The 17791-nt window shown below is 34.6% G+C and overlaps 1 protein-coding gene and 1 pseudogene across 1 annotated transcript; both read right to left on the bottom strand.

Annotated features, from left to right (window-relative positions):
• Positions 1 to 1556: 1556 nt before the first annotated feature.
• On the bottom strand, positions 1557 to 5280 carry LOC150038725 (uncharacterized). Its single transcript, XM_090314255.1, has 6 exons — positions 5190 to 5280; positions 4870 to 5117; positions 4580 to 4795; positions 4306 to 4497; positions 4041 to 4220; positions 1557 to 1634 (listed from the first exon to the last, which is right to left on the bottom strand). Exons 1-6 carry the CDS (start codon positions 5278 to 5280, stop codon positions 1557 to 1559), a joined length of 1005 nt encoding a protein of 334 aa, XP_090170381.1.
• A 120-nt stretch (positions 5281 to 5400) lies between these two features.
• On the bottom strand, positions 5401 to 7255 carry LOC150038726 (uncharacterized; annotated as a pseudogene).
• Positions 7256 to 17791: the final 10536 nt, after the last annotated feature.

Genomic DNA, 17791 nt, shown 5'->3' on the forward strand with positions numbered 1-17791 from the left:
ACTATTTCAAAGCGATGACCTAGGTAACTTGACCTTAATCCTGAGCTAATTATGAACTCCTGTTTATTTAGAATTATCCTTAGATTTGCATAGGTGAGGGTTAGCTCAACAGCGGCTCCATTTCAAGGGTAAGACTGGATAGATAGCTGGGGACATAGGGTGCAAGATGAAATTCACTCTTACCCGCTTTTATGGATCTCTTACCCGCTTTTATGGATAGTAGAGAGGTTGTTCCTAAGTGTTGATTTTGGGTCTTGAACAAGGAGCCCTGCCCTCTCACTAGCCCGAGAGGGACTCAATTTTGTTAATTGGATCACAAAAAAATTGTTCATTAAGGGATCAGTGGGGACTTAAGGAACAAGAGGTAATTTCGGGGGTAAAACAGAGATTTGATCCAGCCGTTATTAAGAACAACCTGTGAATGGTTGACTTACTAATCATGGTTATATCGAGTTGACATAATATATCTATAATGGGGAAAATTCAACTATGGCTTTAGTGGAGTGACCCATTAGTTAACGAATGGGGTTAGATCGGTCTAATGAGTTTAGCCAATTAATCTCGGATCGTTGGAACCCATGATTTGTAGGTCCACGAGGTCCCCTTACTAGCACAAAAATGGATTTGCTCTAGAGTAGCGTGATAACTTAATTTGAAACGTTCGAATTAGAATCAAATGAAATTGGAGAGTATATATATATATATTAAATATGATCTAAATATATGAAGATGGATTTGTGTAAAATTAATTTAATATTGGATATTAAATTAATTAGAATTATTTAAATTGTTAAAATAATTATTTATTAATTTTATTAGAAAATTAATTTATGAAATTAATAAATTTTGATTTTAGAAATAAAATATGATTTTAAAATAAAAATTAGATTTTAGAAATAGAAAATACACAAAAGGAAAAATTGGATTTTTTCAACTTCATCTTCAAAGTAACTCACAACAACCTATTATCTTCAAGCTTCAATAACTCTAAGCATGAGCTGCATCCCATGCAACAAATCTCTTTGCATGATAGTCTGCAATATATTAAAGAGATTGGAGTGATTTTGGAGCAAGGCAACCGAAAGAATTTTAGCTGAAAATTCATGTGAAGAAGGTGTTCTTCCTTTGGGTTGCAGTTATGAGCATTCTCCAAGTTTCCTTTGATTCCAACTTATTTTGAGTCTCACAACTCAATCTAGAGCATCAAGAGAATAGTAGGGAAGATCTTGTGGTGGTCTGCACAAAGATTTGGAGAAATTGTAGCTGGAAATCAAATTTCAAAGGTATGACTTGAAACCCATTAAATTCTGCTTGTGCATGTTTTCATTTCTGCCAAAATTAATCAACTAGAGTGCTTATCGATCCTCGTCGCTTCCGCTGCATGCTGCTACCATCCAACACACATGTACTGGAAGGATTTAGTGATGCTAATTAGATTTTTGAAAGCATGGAGACTAAATCAACCAGTGGGTATATTTTTACCTTAGGTGGAGCAGTTGTATCATGGAAATCTTCAAAACAAACGTGTATAGCACGTTCTACTATGGAATCAAAGTTTATAGCTCTTGATAAAGCAGGGGAATAAGCCGAATAGCTCCGAAATTTTCTTGAAGATATTCCACTGTGGCTAAAGCCTATAAATGCAATATGTACTTATTGTAACAATTTAGCGGCTTCTATGAGAGCCAAGAATAATGTCTATAATGGCAAGTCACGATATATTAGACACAAACATAATTCAATAAGGCAATTGCTATATAATGGAATAATTTCCATTGATTATGTGAAGTTGAAAGAAAATATTGCAGATCTTTTAATGAAAGAATTGTCCAGAGAGCAAGTCACATATACATCAAGGGATATGGGGCTAAAGCCTGTGAAATAAGTTATCTGGTGGTAACCTAACCTCATTGACTGGAGATCCCAAGATCTAGGTTCAATAGGCAAACTAGTTAGATAATTCATAATTGACACACTAAGAAACTTATAGTTTCTTCCCATTTTTATGATGTTCTAGAGTGTGTGATATGTTGATGTTAAGGTTATATTGATATCTTGTTTTACAAGAGGGGCAGTGAGAGGATGTTCTTAATCAATATTAACTATATATGAGAGTAGAAATGGGGTTGCTTCTATGAGAACTTTTCAAATGGCTTATGTTCTCTAAAGCTATCGTGGATTCAGGATTTTGTCCATGACCAAAATGGACATAAACGTATATAACTCAAAGTACAACGAGTTGTGTGTGATATTCGTTGTCTCAATTCACTAATGAGAAGGATAATTCTAGAGCTTAGTCTCACTATTTCTTTGGTAGATTCGATGGATATTCACTAAGGAAGGTTCAAGTCCAGAAGACACCTCTCTTTATGATAACTTGTTTGTTTGCTCTTAATGGTTTTATTTGATTTTTCTCACTTTCTTTCATGTGGGGGATTGTTGGATATATATAGCGACAGAAAGTGAAAGTTTGGCCAAGAGTTCTCTCTTGTCTGTCTTTCTTTATTTTGTTCTTGAGTAGTGTTGAGAGCAACTATCTAGGAGGGTATTTCGTTCACCAACATGAGTTGAGTTGAGTTGGTATAATATATCAACTCATTGTTTGGCCCACCAACTTTAAATGTTGGTGGAGTTAAGTTGGTATATTTTACCAACTCACTCTAACTCTCCCTTCTTCCCATGTTTTCAGTGACTCCACCCCTCGGCCACTATCACACTCCAAGAACTAACTCTGGACTCCGAAAACCACCTCTAATAAAAATCCGACGACCAACTCTAAACTCCGACAACCACCTCCGGTGGCAACTTCGACGACCAACTTCAGGCTCCGACAACCACCTCTGATGAAAATTCCAACGACGAAATTCAGACTCCGACAACCACCTCCTGTGACCCAACTCCGATGACCACCTTCGCGCTACCAACTCTGACGACTAATTGGCTTTGACAACAAACTCTAATGACTAATTCTGACAACCATCTTCGTAGGCTCCGACAACCACCTTTGACTACAAACTCCGATGAAAATCACCTTCGATGATCACCTTTGAGCGAGTAACTCTAAAAACCAACTCAAGGCTTCAATAACCACCTTCGATGACAAAATCTGACAACCAACTCTAATACCACCTTCATGTGACTAACTTTGGGCTCCTATAGTCACCTCCGACTACAATCTCCAGCGAAAATCATATTTGATGATCAAATTCAACGACCACTTTCGCCCGCCCAATTTCAGGATTCGAAAACCATCTCCGATGACAAACTTCGACAACCAACTCCAATACACCATCATGTGACCAACTTCATGCTCAAACAACCACCTCCGGCTACAAATTCCATGTTGGGGTTGATGCCCTAAATCTCATAGGGTTCTATAGTTTGTAAACTTTGTATGAACAAACTCTTATGCGATTAATGATATATGATATTTTTATTCACTTTGTCTATAAAATATGTGATATTTTAGTTGCATTAACCACGAACCAATAAACTAATATCCAAGGTTATTGTTGTAATTTAAACATGTATGTGGAGACATACAGGTGGATCATATTTAAGTGATAACCTAAATGGTATGTAGTATATGAATAAGGTTGGGTACCCTATTCTGGTGACACTATGAGTATGGCCCGCTTTGTAGGTGTTACAATTGTTGTAAAGTGCTACAAATGATCTGATCCTGATCATTCATGTATTAGACATGTGAGCGGGGATATTCTATACAAAGAAGTTTGTATAAGACCGGACCATGAAATGTTTAGTCTCATTATATAACGCCGTTCATAATAGAGACTTTCATTTCACCAGGATGACCATAGGTAACATGACCTTAATCCTAAGTGAGTTGTGAACTCCTGCCTATGAGGGCGGTCCTTTGATTTGTATGGGTGAGACACTACAGGAAATCTGACTTCTCCCGACGTCACATTTCGTCGAAAAAGTGTGAAAAATTCGTCGGGAGAGGATCTTCCGACGCATAAACGGTCGTCGAGAGTTTGGTCGGGAGAAACCCGTCGAGAGAGGATCTCCCGACGCACTTTTAAACGACGTCGGGAGTTATGGGGGAACTCCCGATGCATTGACTTAGGCTTAGGGCCCCAACCTAGACCTTTTGAATATCCGGGTCGTCTACCAAAAACCGTCTCACAGATTTCATCCCCGGTTAGTGGTTGAAAACCTTCTAGAGTGGGGCTGGATTTTAATTCCAACATTTGATGCTAGACATAATAATTAAATGGGTAAGAACGAGCGACTAAAGTTAAAAGTGAAAAAAAATCACGACAGTAAAACAAAAAATGTTACATGTGCATTTTCAGCTGCCTCGTTCACAAACTTGCCACCTTTAAAGTGTGTTTCCCTAAATAGGTCAACACCTCCTATTTCTCGACCCTTCTTTGCCTGCAACTCTGCTTGAATTTGCAGGAATGACTTCGATCCACCTACGTGGTCGAATGGTAATTTCTCTCTATTCTTCCTGTTCGTCACAGACATTTCCTACATTTGAAGGAAAAAAAATATGTCAATTGTGTGATATATTAGTAAATGCAGCAAATGATACACACCATAAATATTGTACTTGAAACGCTTCACTCTCGAAGCAGTCACACAAAAAGTACCAATCTTCTTGCCTATTTTTAAGCCAACTAGGCAAACTGGCACGTGCTTGCTGAGGATCTCCACATTTTCTGTAATGTCTATGCAAATCTGCTCTAAATTCTTTGAAGGAGTTTTGCATTTGATGTTCTATAAAACGGTTAAGTCGTTGACTGGATAGATCAAGTTTGAAATGAGCCTACAAAAGAGGGATGGAAGAATTAGCATAGATGATGTTCATAACTGTAAAAGAATAAACGTATAATTACTTACCAATAATTGACTTTTAGCCAATTCTATGAACTTGTTTGGAACCTCAGCAAAAGTACGACAACGTACTGGAAATGCAGATCTCACGGCGACGCTGATCGCATTACTAAATAGTACCGAATATTGAGATATCGATTTTGTCTCCCCCTCATTTATCACAATTGTAATTCTCCCATGTTTTTTGAAGTATCTTTCCAACTCGATGTTCCGTGAATGCTCTCGTTTCTTCCGATTGGATGATGAGCTACTATCTGAAGAATAAAAAATTTAAAACAGTTTATGATGTATTTCAGTTAACAGAATATATTTCAAAATATACTAACCTGAAGTATCACCCACAGAAGATACCGTGTTGCCCAGATATAACTCCTGGAATTCTTCATCAGCCTCCCGTTGCCTATTAGGGGTTGACATCGTATCTATACAAACACAAAAAAGAGAAAACAATATTAAATTAACAATAAATAAGTGTAAGCTAGAGAAAAAGAGAATTGAGTAGATACATCATTACTCATCATCGTAATCTAATTCAAATTATTTATCAGCACTTGAAGTATTATTGGGAGATAATTGTTCTTCATCATCATCGTTTATGAAGTCATGATCGCCATGTACAATAATTGGTATTTCCACAACTGTAGGATCAACGTCAACTCTGCATAAAGTAACCTCCTCAATGGTTTCATCCACTCGGATGCCACTAACAATTTCTAGTAAATCTAGTTGTGCGTTCTCAACATCATCCACTTCTGGTACATCCCATATTCGTTTATTTTGGACTACTTGAATAACTTTCTAATTGCTACCATGTTTGATGTCATCAATGTAAAAGACTTGTTGTGCTTGGATAGCAAAGATGAAAGGCTCGTCGATATACCAAAAGTGTGATGTATTGATCGATTTGTATCCTAAATCCATATGTGTCCTATTACTTTTGTTGTTATCTGTGTCAAACCATCTACATTTCAACAAGAAAACGCGTCTTCTGTTCACATATTGGAAATCTAATACTTCGTCTATAACACCGTAGAAATTATTATCCACACTTGTGTTCTCACTGATCTCCCCAGCCACTAGGACTCCACTGTTTTGTGTAGCTCGATGATTATCACGCTCTACAGTGTGAAACCGTACCCCATTAACAATGCATCCATTGTAAGAGCATACCTCAGACGAAGGTCTCATTGCAAGTGAAAAGAAATCATCGGAGATATCTTCTCTCTCGCGCCATTGTAGAACCTGATAATTACTTATACATTAAAAATAAATATGAAAAATGAATCATCCCTCAACTGTTGCCTACAAAATGACTATGTATACCTGAGATTTGAACCAATCGAAAAATTTGCATTGATGTTTTATATATAAATCAGAGGCGCTTTGAGTTTCACGACGAATTAACCTCAAATGTTGCCTACAAAATTGATCATTTAAATGTTATATCAAAGGAGATACCCTAGAATTTAGAAAAAGAAAAAGTTTGAAACGTACTTGCGATAGTCTGTTATTTCTTTACAATTGTTGAGAATGTACCAATGTGCAATACTCTTTTCCTCCGCTGATAGCGTCCGTAAAGTTGACGCTCCTAATGGTCGTACCCTCTGCCTAAATAATTCAAATTCACCAAATATCTCATGATCGAAAATGTTATCATCATTTCGTTCATCTCTATTGAATCTCGTTTCAATCCCACTTAGATATCGCGAGCAGAAGTTCCATGATTCATTCATTGCATATGCTTCCGCTATAGACCCTTCGGGACGTTCTTTGTTCTGTACAAATTTTTTAATGTTCATAGACTTCTTTCAATAGGATACATCCAACTGTAACTAACTGGACCCACCACTTTGGTTTCATATGGTAGATGAACTGCAAGGTGTACCATTACATCGAAAAAGGCAGGTGGGAATATTCTCTCCAATTTACAAAGTATGACTATGATGTCTGCTTGTAATCTGTTCAAATCACTTACACATATTGTCTTTGCACATAAGTCGCGAAAGAATGTACACAACTCAACAATAGCAATGGATACGTTCTTCGGTAGGTATGCTCGAATACCAATAGGGAGTAGCCTGTGAAGCAACACATGACAGTCGTGTGTTTTCAGCCCAAATATTTTTCCATCTTTGTCATTGACACATCGTGATATGTTAGATACGAATCCATCAGGGAATTTCACTAATTTCAAATACTTACAAAACGAAATCCGTTCACCATTTGTTAATGTGTATGTTGCGTGTGGTTTTACAAATCTGTTATTGACCTGTATCAAGTGTAGGTCCTTTCTTATCTTCAAATCTTGTAAGTCTAATCGAGCGTTCGTTGTATTCTTTGTCTTTCCTTCAATATTTAACAATGTGCCCACCAAATTGTCGCATATATTTTTTTTCAATATGCATTATATCCAATTTATGTCGTAACAATAGTCTGGACCAATATGGAAGTTGGAAAAAAATATTTTTTTTTAGTCCAGTTTAGAATTCGCTTTCTTTTTTTTATCTTGCTTCGATGGATGTTTGCTAAGCACAGAAAAGTTTAGCGTATTTATTTGTTGTAATATCTCTTCTCCATTCATTACGACTGGTGGAGGTCTACGTTCAACTTTTCCATCATATTGTCTACTTCGACACCAACTATGATTCTCTAGAAGATAACGTCGATGTCTCATAAATGATATTTTCCCTCTTATCCCGAAGGACAAGTTATCTTCTTTGCATATTGGACATGCTTGATAACCTTTTGTACTCCACCCAGATAAGTCACCGTATGCAAGGAAGTCATTAATCGTCCATAATAAGGTAGCATATAGTTGAAAAAACTCACCAGCAACAGAATCATAAGTTCGCACACCAATTGTCCACTACTCTTTCAACTCTTCAATCAACGGTTGCAAGTAAACATCAATTTCCTTTCTAGGAGATTTTGGACCAAGTATGAGCAAAGACATGAAGAAGTTTGTTTCCTTTATGCATTTCCAAGGGGGAAAATTATAAGGAATTATCACCACAGGCCACATACTATAAGAAGTGCTCATATTTCCAAACGAATTGAAGCCATATAGAGCTAATCCCAAATGAACATTTCGAGGATCTAAAGCAAAACGAGGGAATTCACAATCAAAATGTTTCCAAATGAATAAGTTTGTTTCCTTCATGCATTTCCAAGGGGGTAAATTATAAGGAATTATCACCACAGGAAACATACTATAAGAAATGCTCATATTTCCAAACGAATTGAAGCCATTTGAAGCTAATTCCAAATGAATATTTCGAGGATCTAAAGCGAAATGAGAGAATTCACGATCAAAATGGTTCCACCCCTCTGCATCAGTTGGATATCGCAATACATCCTCCATTTCAACTCGCTTATCTTTATGCCATCTTATGTCATAAGCACCTTCTTTTGATGCAAACAATCGTTTTAATCTCGGTATCAATGGAAAATGACGCAATACCTTATGTGGTATTTTTTTACCCTTGCCATCATTAACTTTGTATCGAGACTCACCACAAATAGGGCATTGTTGCAAATCTACAAACTCTTTTCAATACAATACACAATCATATTTGCACGCATGAATAGACTCATAACCTAGACCTAAATCACGCAATTTTCACTTGGCTTCATAAAAGGAAGTAGGTATAGAGGTGCCAGCGGAAATGTTGCTTTTAACAATTCTAGCAATATGTCAAACGATTTGTTACTCCAGCCGTTCAGAACTTTGATATGCATCAACTTCACTAAAAAGTTTAAGGACGAAAATTGCGAACACCCAGGGTATAATTCATTACGTGCTTCGGTCATTAAATCCTCGAATAAGTTCGTGGTATCTCTTTCTTGACCATTAAAGGACATTTCATTATTCTCAATCCTTCCTTCATTTGCATTTTCGTTTTCAATTGGAACTTGTAAATCGTTTATAAGATTCAACATCTCATTTTCTTCAACAGCATTACTCTCTATACTATCTACTTCAACATCCTGTATTGAATGGCTTGTATGACTTCTAGATAAGTTTACTGGCTCTCCATGATATACCCATTCACAATATGAGGGAGATATTCCATATGTTAATAGATGTCGTTCCACAATATCTATCTTTTCCTAAATTGAATTCATACAATTCTTGCATGGACATCTTATTCGTTTGGAATCATTAATATAAAACTTGCCATATCTAAGAACTGTGATACTCCTTCTCTATACTCCACTGATAACTTATTCCTTAGTTTAATCCATTCTTTATTCATTCTTAAAAATAAATATTTTCTGACCAACTTGTAATCCAAAACAATAACCAGTACAAAGTATTAGAGGACAAAGTACAAAGTATTATTAAGCATTGAGTTTCATAATTTTCATTTCTTAAGGCAAAATAAACACATAGGTCCCTATACTGCTTAAATTATCTTAACAACTTTCAAATGTTTTATTTAGTACGTCTCCAAGCTTTCAATTTTGTGTCTAATATAGGCCTTTTATCTATTCAACATCTTCTAAAATTTACAAGCCTATTGGACACAAAATTTAAAGTTCAATTTTCTATTAGACACAAAATTTAGTTTTATGTCTAGTAGATTCTTTAAACTTTTTTAAAATATTAAATGTGTTAAGTACCAAATTGGAGGTTTAAAGATTTATTTTATATTTTTTAGATTAATATAGGCCTTTCATTCAACATCTTCGAAATGTTAAATCATGCATGCTTAGGCTCCAAATAATCAACATCATATAATATGTTCGTTATAAAATTACTCTCAACAATTTCAGAGAATTGTAAAATAAATATATTATGCAAAATTGATAGATATTAATGGGCATGATTTTAATGGACATGATTTGTAAAAAAAAAAAATTCAGATAAGATTTTAATGGGCATAATATTGATGGGCATGATTTGTACAACAATTTCAGAAAATTAACGAAAGCGAATACAATATTTAACACATTTTAATGGGCATTTCACATATGATTTAAATAAATATACAAGATAAAATAAAATGAGAAAATTACCGGCGAGGAGACGATGGCGGCAGGCAGTTGATTGCAGCGACGGTGGGGACAGCAAAAATTGATGGAAGAAAAGGGAGAAATGGAAGAAAAATTTTATGGGAAAAATGGAACGTGTAAAAGGATGGAAGAAAAGGGTTAGGGTTTTTTTAGAGGGAGAGGAAAAAAATGGGGGAGTGGGGAAGAAGAAGGGGTCTGGTTTCCCGACGCCGCCCGACGGTCAACACGCGGCGTCGGGAGTTCCCTGGGGAACTCCCGATGGTCCTTTACTTCGTCGGGAGAGGCCGTCTCTCTTGACGACCTAACTCCTGACGCTCTATTTAGGTGTCGGGAGAACTCCTTTTTCTTGTAGTGAGAGTGGCCAGATCGTTGACTCAACAAGCCTACCCTTTTGGGGATTTGTCTGATTGGGGAGTTGGGAACACAGCTACACAAGATGGAATTCATTTCTTCCCCGAAGCACGAGTAAGTAGATAAATTGTTCCCTTAAGGGTTGATTCCAGGTCTTGAACAATGTGGCCCCACACCCTCTCCTGGCCCGAGAGAGGTTTAGTCATAGTAGGACTATGATCTATTGTTCATTAGAGGGATCAATGATACTTAAGGAGTTAGATTTAACTACAGGAGCAAAATGGTAATTTGGCCCAGTTGTACTTACGAGCAATTTTTGAAGGGTCATCATACTGTTGATTGGTTATATCCAATGGACACAGAAATATATTTGTAGTGCGAATAGTGCAATTGTCGTTCTTTAGTTGAGTGCCTGGCAGTTAACGGATGGTGGATAATGTAATTAAAGAGTTTAATTAATTATTCACATATCGTTGGAGCTTCAAGCTACAGGTCCATAAGGTCCCATTGGTAGTTCAAAAGGATTTAGTTGAGAATCAGTTTTTTGGTTAATTTGAATTGTTCAAATTAATAAGAGAAAATTTAATTATATATAATATAATTAAATTGATTCAATTATATATGATATAATTGTTGTAATGTATTTGATACATTATAGTTTAATTGGAGTAAATAAATATTTGAATGGGATTCAAATATATTTTCTATGAATGTGATTCATAGTTGTTAAATTTAATATAAATATGATTTATATTAAATGCCATAAAATAGAGAAAATGAACTATAGTTTATATTGTATATGATACAATATTAAAATTATAGGTTATGTATTATATTTGATATAACATAATTTAATATAAATAAAATATGATAGGTTAGTTATCATATTTATTTACATTATTTTATTTTATTTTTTTAATAATAACTATTTCTATTTTCTCTCAACCACCTTAATGAGTGGTTAATTGGTTTTATAGCACAAAGAAATAAAAGAAAATAAGTTTTCTTGTTCTTCCTACAATACTTTAAAAGATCTACACGATACAAGAGACTAAAGAATTGAAGGTTATTGCTATACGATAAAGAGTTTTCACAGAAACATTATGTGTCTTCTTCAATCTTCTTCCTCCTTCAAACTCAAACAAACCCTCCAAACCAAAATAGTCAGAGTACACCGCTCCTGGGTTCTCACCCTAAGAATACCAAAGGTTCACTATGGTAGTGTCTTCGTTTGGTTCGTGAAGTTCTTGAAGAAATTCTTCAAGGGTTGCTGTGTTCGAGTTCGTGACTGTTCGAGGGATTTACATGAAGAAAAGTTCTTCAAAGGTGATATATCTTGAACCCTTTTTCCTCGTAAAAAGCATGATGTAATTTGTTTATGAATCCATATCTTGTATGTTTACTGTAAATTTAGTTTTCAATAAAAATGGAATTTGGACGATCCACTTCCACTCAAGGATCTCTGTAAAATGAGTTCCTTCATTCCAGCAAAAATCATCTTCGATAATCAACTTCGATAACCACTTCCGATTACTATAAGACTGATGACTATTAAAGTATGTTGTAGGGTTGTTGATTATATAAAAAATATTATTTTGCACTACAAGAAATCTGACTTCTCCCGACGTCACAATTCGTTGGAAAAGTGTGGAAAATGCATCGGGAGAGTCTCTCACAACAAATAAAGGGTCGTCGAGAGTTTGATCGGGAGAAATCCATCAGGAGAGGAACTCCCGACACACTTTAAAACGGCGTCGGGAGTTAGTCGGGGAATTCCCGACACCCTATATATGCGTTGGGAGTTCTCCGACTAACTCCCGACGCCGTTTTAAAGTACGTCGGGAGTTCCCGAACTCCCGACAGTTGTTCTATGCATCTGTAGTTTTAGAACTCCCCACGATTTTATTTCATGCAGAGTTACAAGAACTCCTGACGTAGATGCGTGGGGAGTTCATTCATTAGTTGAAAATTGTCTATCAAATATTTTTAATCTATCGTTTGTAATTTTTTAAAATTTGATATGAATAACCTGTAAAACATAATAAACCAAATAAAGATTCACATAATTAAACAACGAAAATGAAGCCCATATTATAACAAATAAATAAAAAAAATTACAATATCCAAACGAAGTCGATACTAGAAGTTCATAAACATTCATATCATAAATACATAAAAGAAATAAAATGAAAACAACATCTAGAACATGTCTGGAACACAGCATCTTCAACAATTGTCCCAGCTCATCTCCGAACAACATTCTACAATAAAACAAAAATATTCAAATGTCATATCGGTAAGCATCCACAACACGTTCAAACTTCAATACGGGTGTAATGAAACTCTACCCACCCCATGACAAACATGGAACCTCCCGAACATAAAAAACACACAAAACGAGTAAACAAGGACCAACACACATAAAACTCAAACTTTGTCCCCAAAATGGTTTAACCCAATCTCAACCCACCCCCCAACAATACATTAGAACTTTGCAAACATTCATAAACACACAAAAACTCCAAGTTCAAGGACAAGACGGGTGTAATGAAACTCTATCAACCCCCCCACGACAAACATGTAACCTCCCGAACATCAAAAACACACAAAATGAGTACACAATGACCAACACACATAAAACTCAAACTTTGTCCCCAAAATGGTTTAACCCAATCTCAACCCACCCCCCAACAATACATCAGAACTTTGCAAACATTCATAAACACACAAAAATTCCAAGTTCAAGGACAAGACGGGTGTAATGAAACTCTATCAACCCCCCCACGACAAACATGTAACCTCCCGAACATCAAAAACACACAAAACGAGTACACAATGACCAACACACATAAAACTCAAACTTTGTCCCCAAAATGGTTTAACCCAATCTCAACCCTTCTCCCCCACCACAACACATTAAACTTCGTAAACATTCATAAACACACAAGAACTCCGAGTTCAAGAACAAGACGGGTGTAATGAAACTCTACCCACCCCTCACGACAAACATGGAACCTCCCAAACATCAAAAACACACAAAACGAGTAAACAATGACAAACACACATAAAACTCAAACTAATTTATAATACGTGATTTGACTTTTTTTCCCCTAATGTTATTGATGTTTTTTCCCTAAACTAAGTCCAAAATTAAGTAAGTTGAAACATCCACAATCCATGACTTATATAAAAAACAATGCTAATTAAAAACAATAAACAATAACATTCATACTCCAAAAAATTGCATAAATTGAAACATCCACAATCCACAATAACAACTCAATCCATAATAACATGCTATAAATTAATCCACAATCTACAAAAAATTGCATAAATTGAAACATCTACAATCAACAATAACAACTCAATCCATAAATTAATTCACATTCAACAACAATAACAACTCAATCCATAAATTGAAACATCCACGATCCATGGAAATCTTGTTTTGGTTTAATTTTTGGAGCTTTTGAAAATGGTATTTGGAAAGTCAAATTAATTCACATTTAATAAAAAATGGGAATCAATCAATAATGATTAATTAAAACATATACAATGATTAATTGAAATATCTACAATAACACAATAACAATTTGCATAAATTATTTAAATCATGATTTTTCAATTAATCAACCAATAATGAATAAATTAATATACAAGAGAAAATAATGATTTAAATAAATATTTAAGAGAAAATAAAATGAGAAGATTGTCGGCGACGGCGGCGGCTGGTTGAAGGTGGCGGCTGAACGAGACGAGGAGACTACGGTGGCGGCGAGCAGTTGATTGTAGCTGTTGACCGAAGGGAGGAACGACAGTAGTGAAAAAAGAGGGGAAAAATGGGAGAGGGAGGGAGAGGAGTGGGGGGAGGGCGAACGGGGCGGTGGCGACGGGGAAAGAGGGGAAAATGGGAGAGGGAATGAGAGGAGTGGGGCGGCAGCGAAGAGGCGGTGTCGGCGGCGGTAAAAGAGGGGAAAAATGGGAGAGGGAGGGAGAAGAGTGGGGGGAGGGTGAACGTGCAGCGGCGGCGGCGGCGGGGTGGGGGGGGGGGAATGGAGAGAGAGGGAGAGGAAAGGTGCGGGCAGGCTCGGTCGGCGAGGGGGAGGTCGCGATGGTGAAGGTTAAGGTTAAGTGAGAGGGAAGAAATGGAGAAAATGAAGAAGAAGGGATTTGGTTTAAACTAGATCCCATCTCCCGACGCCGCCCGACGGACGTCGGGAGAGCCATCGGGAGTTCTAAGGGAACTCCCAACGGCTAACGTATGGCGTTGGGAGTTCCCGGGAAACTCCCGATGCCCATTTTTACTTGTCGGGAGTTCCCCGGGACTCCCGACGCTCGATTTAAGTGTTGGGAGAACTCATTTTTCTTGTAGTATTGTCTACATTAAGTGCAATATGTATACGTAATGAATTCACATATCAAATGTGTTAAGAATATTTAGACGAAAAATATGTATGTAGTTGAAAAATATGTAACATATAACAAAAAAAAACTATAAAATGAATTTTTTTCCTGGAACATTTTTCAGCAAGAATTAGTGAAAAATAGAGATTTGTTCTCTGATGATCCTCCAAATTTAAAGAAAATAAAAGTGAAACTATTGAAGAAATATGGTGAGATTCAATTGGCCGTTACGATGATGGGGGATATTTAATTAAAAAGATACATGACATCATAAAAGTATAGAGCAAAAATAGGAAGAAAAAGAAAAAGAAGAAGATGATAATATGAAATTCATGGAGAAAAATTGACCATAAAGTTTTGATTTCGCTTTAATTTCTCATTTTATTTAACCATATTTTTACTAGAAATGTAATGGGTTAATTGTTGTTCATTGCCCAAAAAAGAAAGAAAGAAAGAAAAGTTCTAAAAATTAAAAGACAAAAATTACAATTCATATTTTATTCAAAAAACTGCATCAGATACCCAGACATATAAACTCAACTCTGCACCCCAAACACAGACATATGAACTCAGGCTAAATAACTCTGCATCCCAAACACAAACATATAAACTCACAAATATATGAACTCTACAGACAAATGAACTCTAGACATTCTATCTCATCTCAGCACCCCAAATAGCCCCTAAGATTCTGCCAGATCCAAGTAGTTCGAGATGGTAGTTCTATCAGAGTCAGTCGTTGTATCCTACTAAGATGATCATTGTAGTCTGCTTGCAGCCCGTGCAGAGCGAATATTTATCTTCAGGATAACATTTACCGGAAGCGTGTCTTGACTATGTTTTGAGTCTCCAAAGGTTTTGAAGTTCTTTCAAGTCTTTGGTTATTTTTATATCTAAGTCTTATTACACCATCTAGATTTCGTTTGAGTATGAATATCATACATCAAGTGTATTGTTTCTACTAATTGAGGTGTAATTAGTTTGCTAGTGTATTTAGTTCTATATATATCATTTCCCCCAACAATTGATGTACTTGTAAGTTGTTTGATATCTATTATACTTGAAAGTTGTTTGATATGTGATACATTGTTGATATACTATTTATTCGAAACATGATTCATATTTGATATACTCCTGACATACTTGCCTCTTGGAACTTTGGACTAATGATTCATTATTAATCAAAATTAGATGTTATTAATACTCTAATTAAAATCATCACATTAACATAAAAGTGTCTCAATATTAAAATCTAAAAAAAGTATATCAATTAAATAATATACAAAATATCATGCATATAAGGTATATCATAAAAGATATAGTATCCAAAATTTAACAAACAAAACAAAATTAACCTAGAAGACTAAGGCAAACTAAATTAAAAGAAATCTTGAGAAAAAAATTATGTGTAAATAATTTTTGTGGTGGGATGGGGTTAGCAGGCCGAAAAAGGAAGAAGGAAAGGAGATAAAGTTGGTTCTATTATGGACAGAAATTTAAAATAAATTTTTAATAAAATGACATAAGTACAAAATATAATAAGTAAGTAACATGTTTACAATTTTACATTTCTAAGTTGCACGGGCTATTTTACAGTTTTTACATTGTACTCTTTAAAGGAGTTTTTTTTTTCTCCCTTTTTTAATAATTCTTTTGTATAAGGTAATTTTCTGAAAAAGTTTTTCTGATTAAAAAAAATAATAATAACCAAAGATCGAAAGTGTTTGTGGGCTAGAATTGAAATTTAGCAACTAAAGAGGGATACGTGTGTCAAAGTAAATTGAAATATTGAGACAAAAATAGTTGGTGATCCGCAGCTTTCTCCTAAATAGAGCTTTGGGTGAGATTTAAAATTAAAGTAATTAAAGTAAAACATTCAATTTATTAAGTGAAAATTAACATACTTACCTTGTTTGAAGTCGAAATTTCAAATGTTGATATCCTATTTAATTTCACATGGCGCAATCTTTATTGTTTAACCGCTAATATTTAGTTGAAAATATCGTGTTGTAACCAGTTTACAAATATTTGTACTATCTTTTTAGTATACTTTTTACATTTTTTTTAATTAAAGACTTGAATTTTTAATCAAAATTTTAAATAAATAATAAGTTTTCTTAAACTGTTTTTAAATATAGAAAAATGAATCAAAATATTTGTAAAATATAGTAAAATTTTAGAATATCAATGATAGATGTTGATAGACACGGATAGAAATCTATCATTGTCTATTTTCAGTTTTACTATTTGAAATAATTTTTTAAAGTTTTTTCTTAAATAATAATAATAATAATAATAATAATAATAATAACCTACTAACTTTAGCCTTTAATTATATATTTTAATTTGATATCTTTGTTGGTTGAAATTTGAATTGAGTTCAACAATTTTGTCTTGTATTTCCGGAGTTTATGGGGCAAAATTTTGGCCGAAAGTTCATAGCTATTAATGATTCTCTCTCTCCCGGCCCCCTCTTCTCCACCCACCCCCTCCACTTATGCTTTATCAAATTCACTATTTTATAACAATAGGTTAAATTACGATTATATTCTAAATATTTTAGTCTTAAGATTTGTTTGTCTATCAAGGACATATGGGTCAAAATTATCATAAGATTATAATAACCACCCCAAATACTATTTTAAAATCTCAAATTAGTTGAGTAAACACTATTTCAAAATCCCATTTGCTATAATATTTACTATTTGCTATCGTTTTTACTATTTTACATTCATCATTTTTTTTTTAATTTTTTGTTATAATGTTTACTATTTTTTTCTCAAACTAAAATAGTTTACATCTCAAACATATACTATTATAACTTAAACTAAAATAATCTACACCTGAACGCAAACTATTAAAACCCAACTATAATAACTAAGGAGTATAATGATTAACTCATTGTCCCAAACGCCCCTTTAGCATGTAACCTTCCAACTTTATATTTACTCTAAATTTTCAATTTTATATATCACCTTGATATATTCATTTTATTAAAAAAAAAATAATTGATATTGATTTATTATATATATATATATATATATTTTTGTAGTGTAATATTCATGTGGTTTTTCTTTTAAAAAATACATTAAATATGTCAAGAGCTTATAATATATATATAGTAAAAAAGATAGGATCTATTGACACAATTGAAACT

This window comes from Benincasa hispida, chromosome 1, assembly GCF_027475165.1.
Source record: "Benincasa hispida cultivar pf3 chromosome 1, pf3_genome.v1.1, whole genome shotgun sequence".
Lineage (NCBI taxonomy): Eukaryota > Viridiplantae > Streptophyta > Magnoliopsida > Cucurbitales > Cucurbitaceae > Benincasa > Benincasa hispida.

What these genes read in the sequence shown, in the direction of transcription:
- LOC150038725 (XM_090314255.1), bottom strand. Translation starts at nt 5,280, where the DNA reads ATGTCAACCCCTAATAGGCAACGGGAGGCTGATGAAGAATTCCAGGAG. An exon ending in TGGCTAAAAGTCAATTATTG is followed by an intron (nt 4,796 to 4,869) that starts GTAAGTAATTAT and finishes CCTCTTTTGTAG; the next exon opens with GCTCATTTCAAACTTGATCT. An exon ending in AGGCAGCTGAAAATGCACAT is followed by an intron (nt 4,221 to 4,305) that starts GTAACATTTTTT and finishes TATTATGTCTAG; the next exon opens with CATCAAATGTTGGAATTAAA.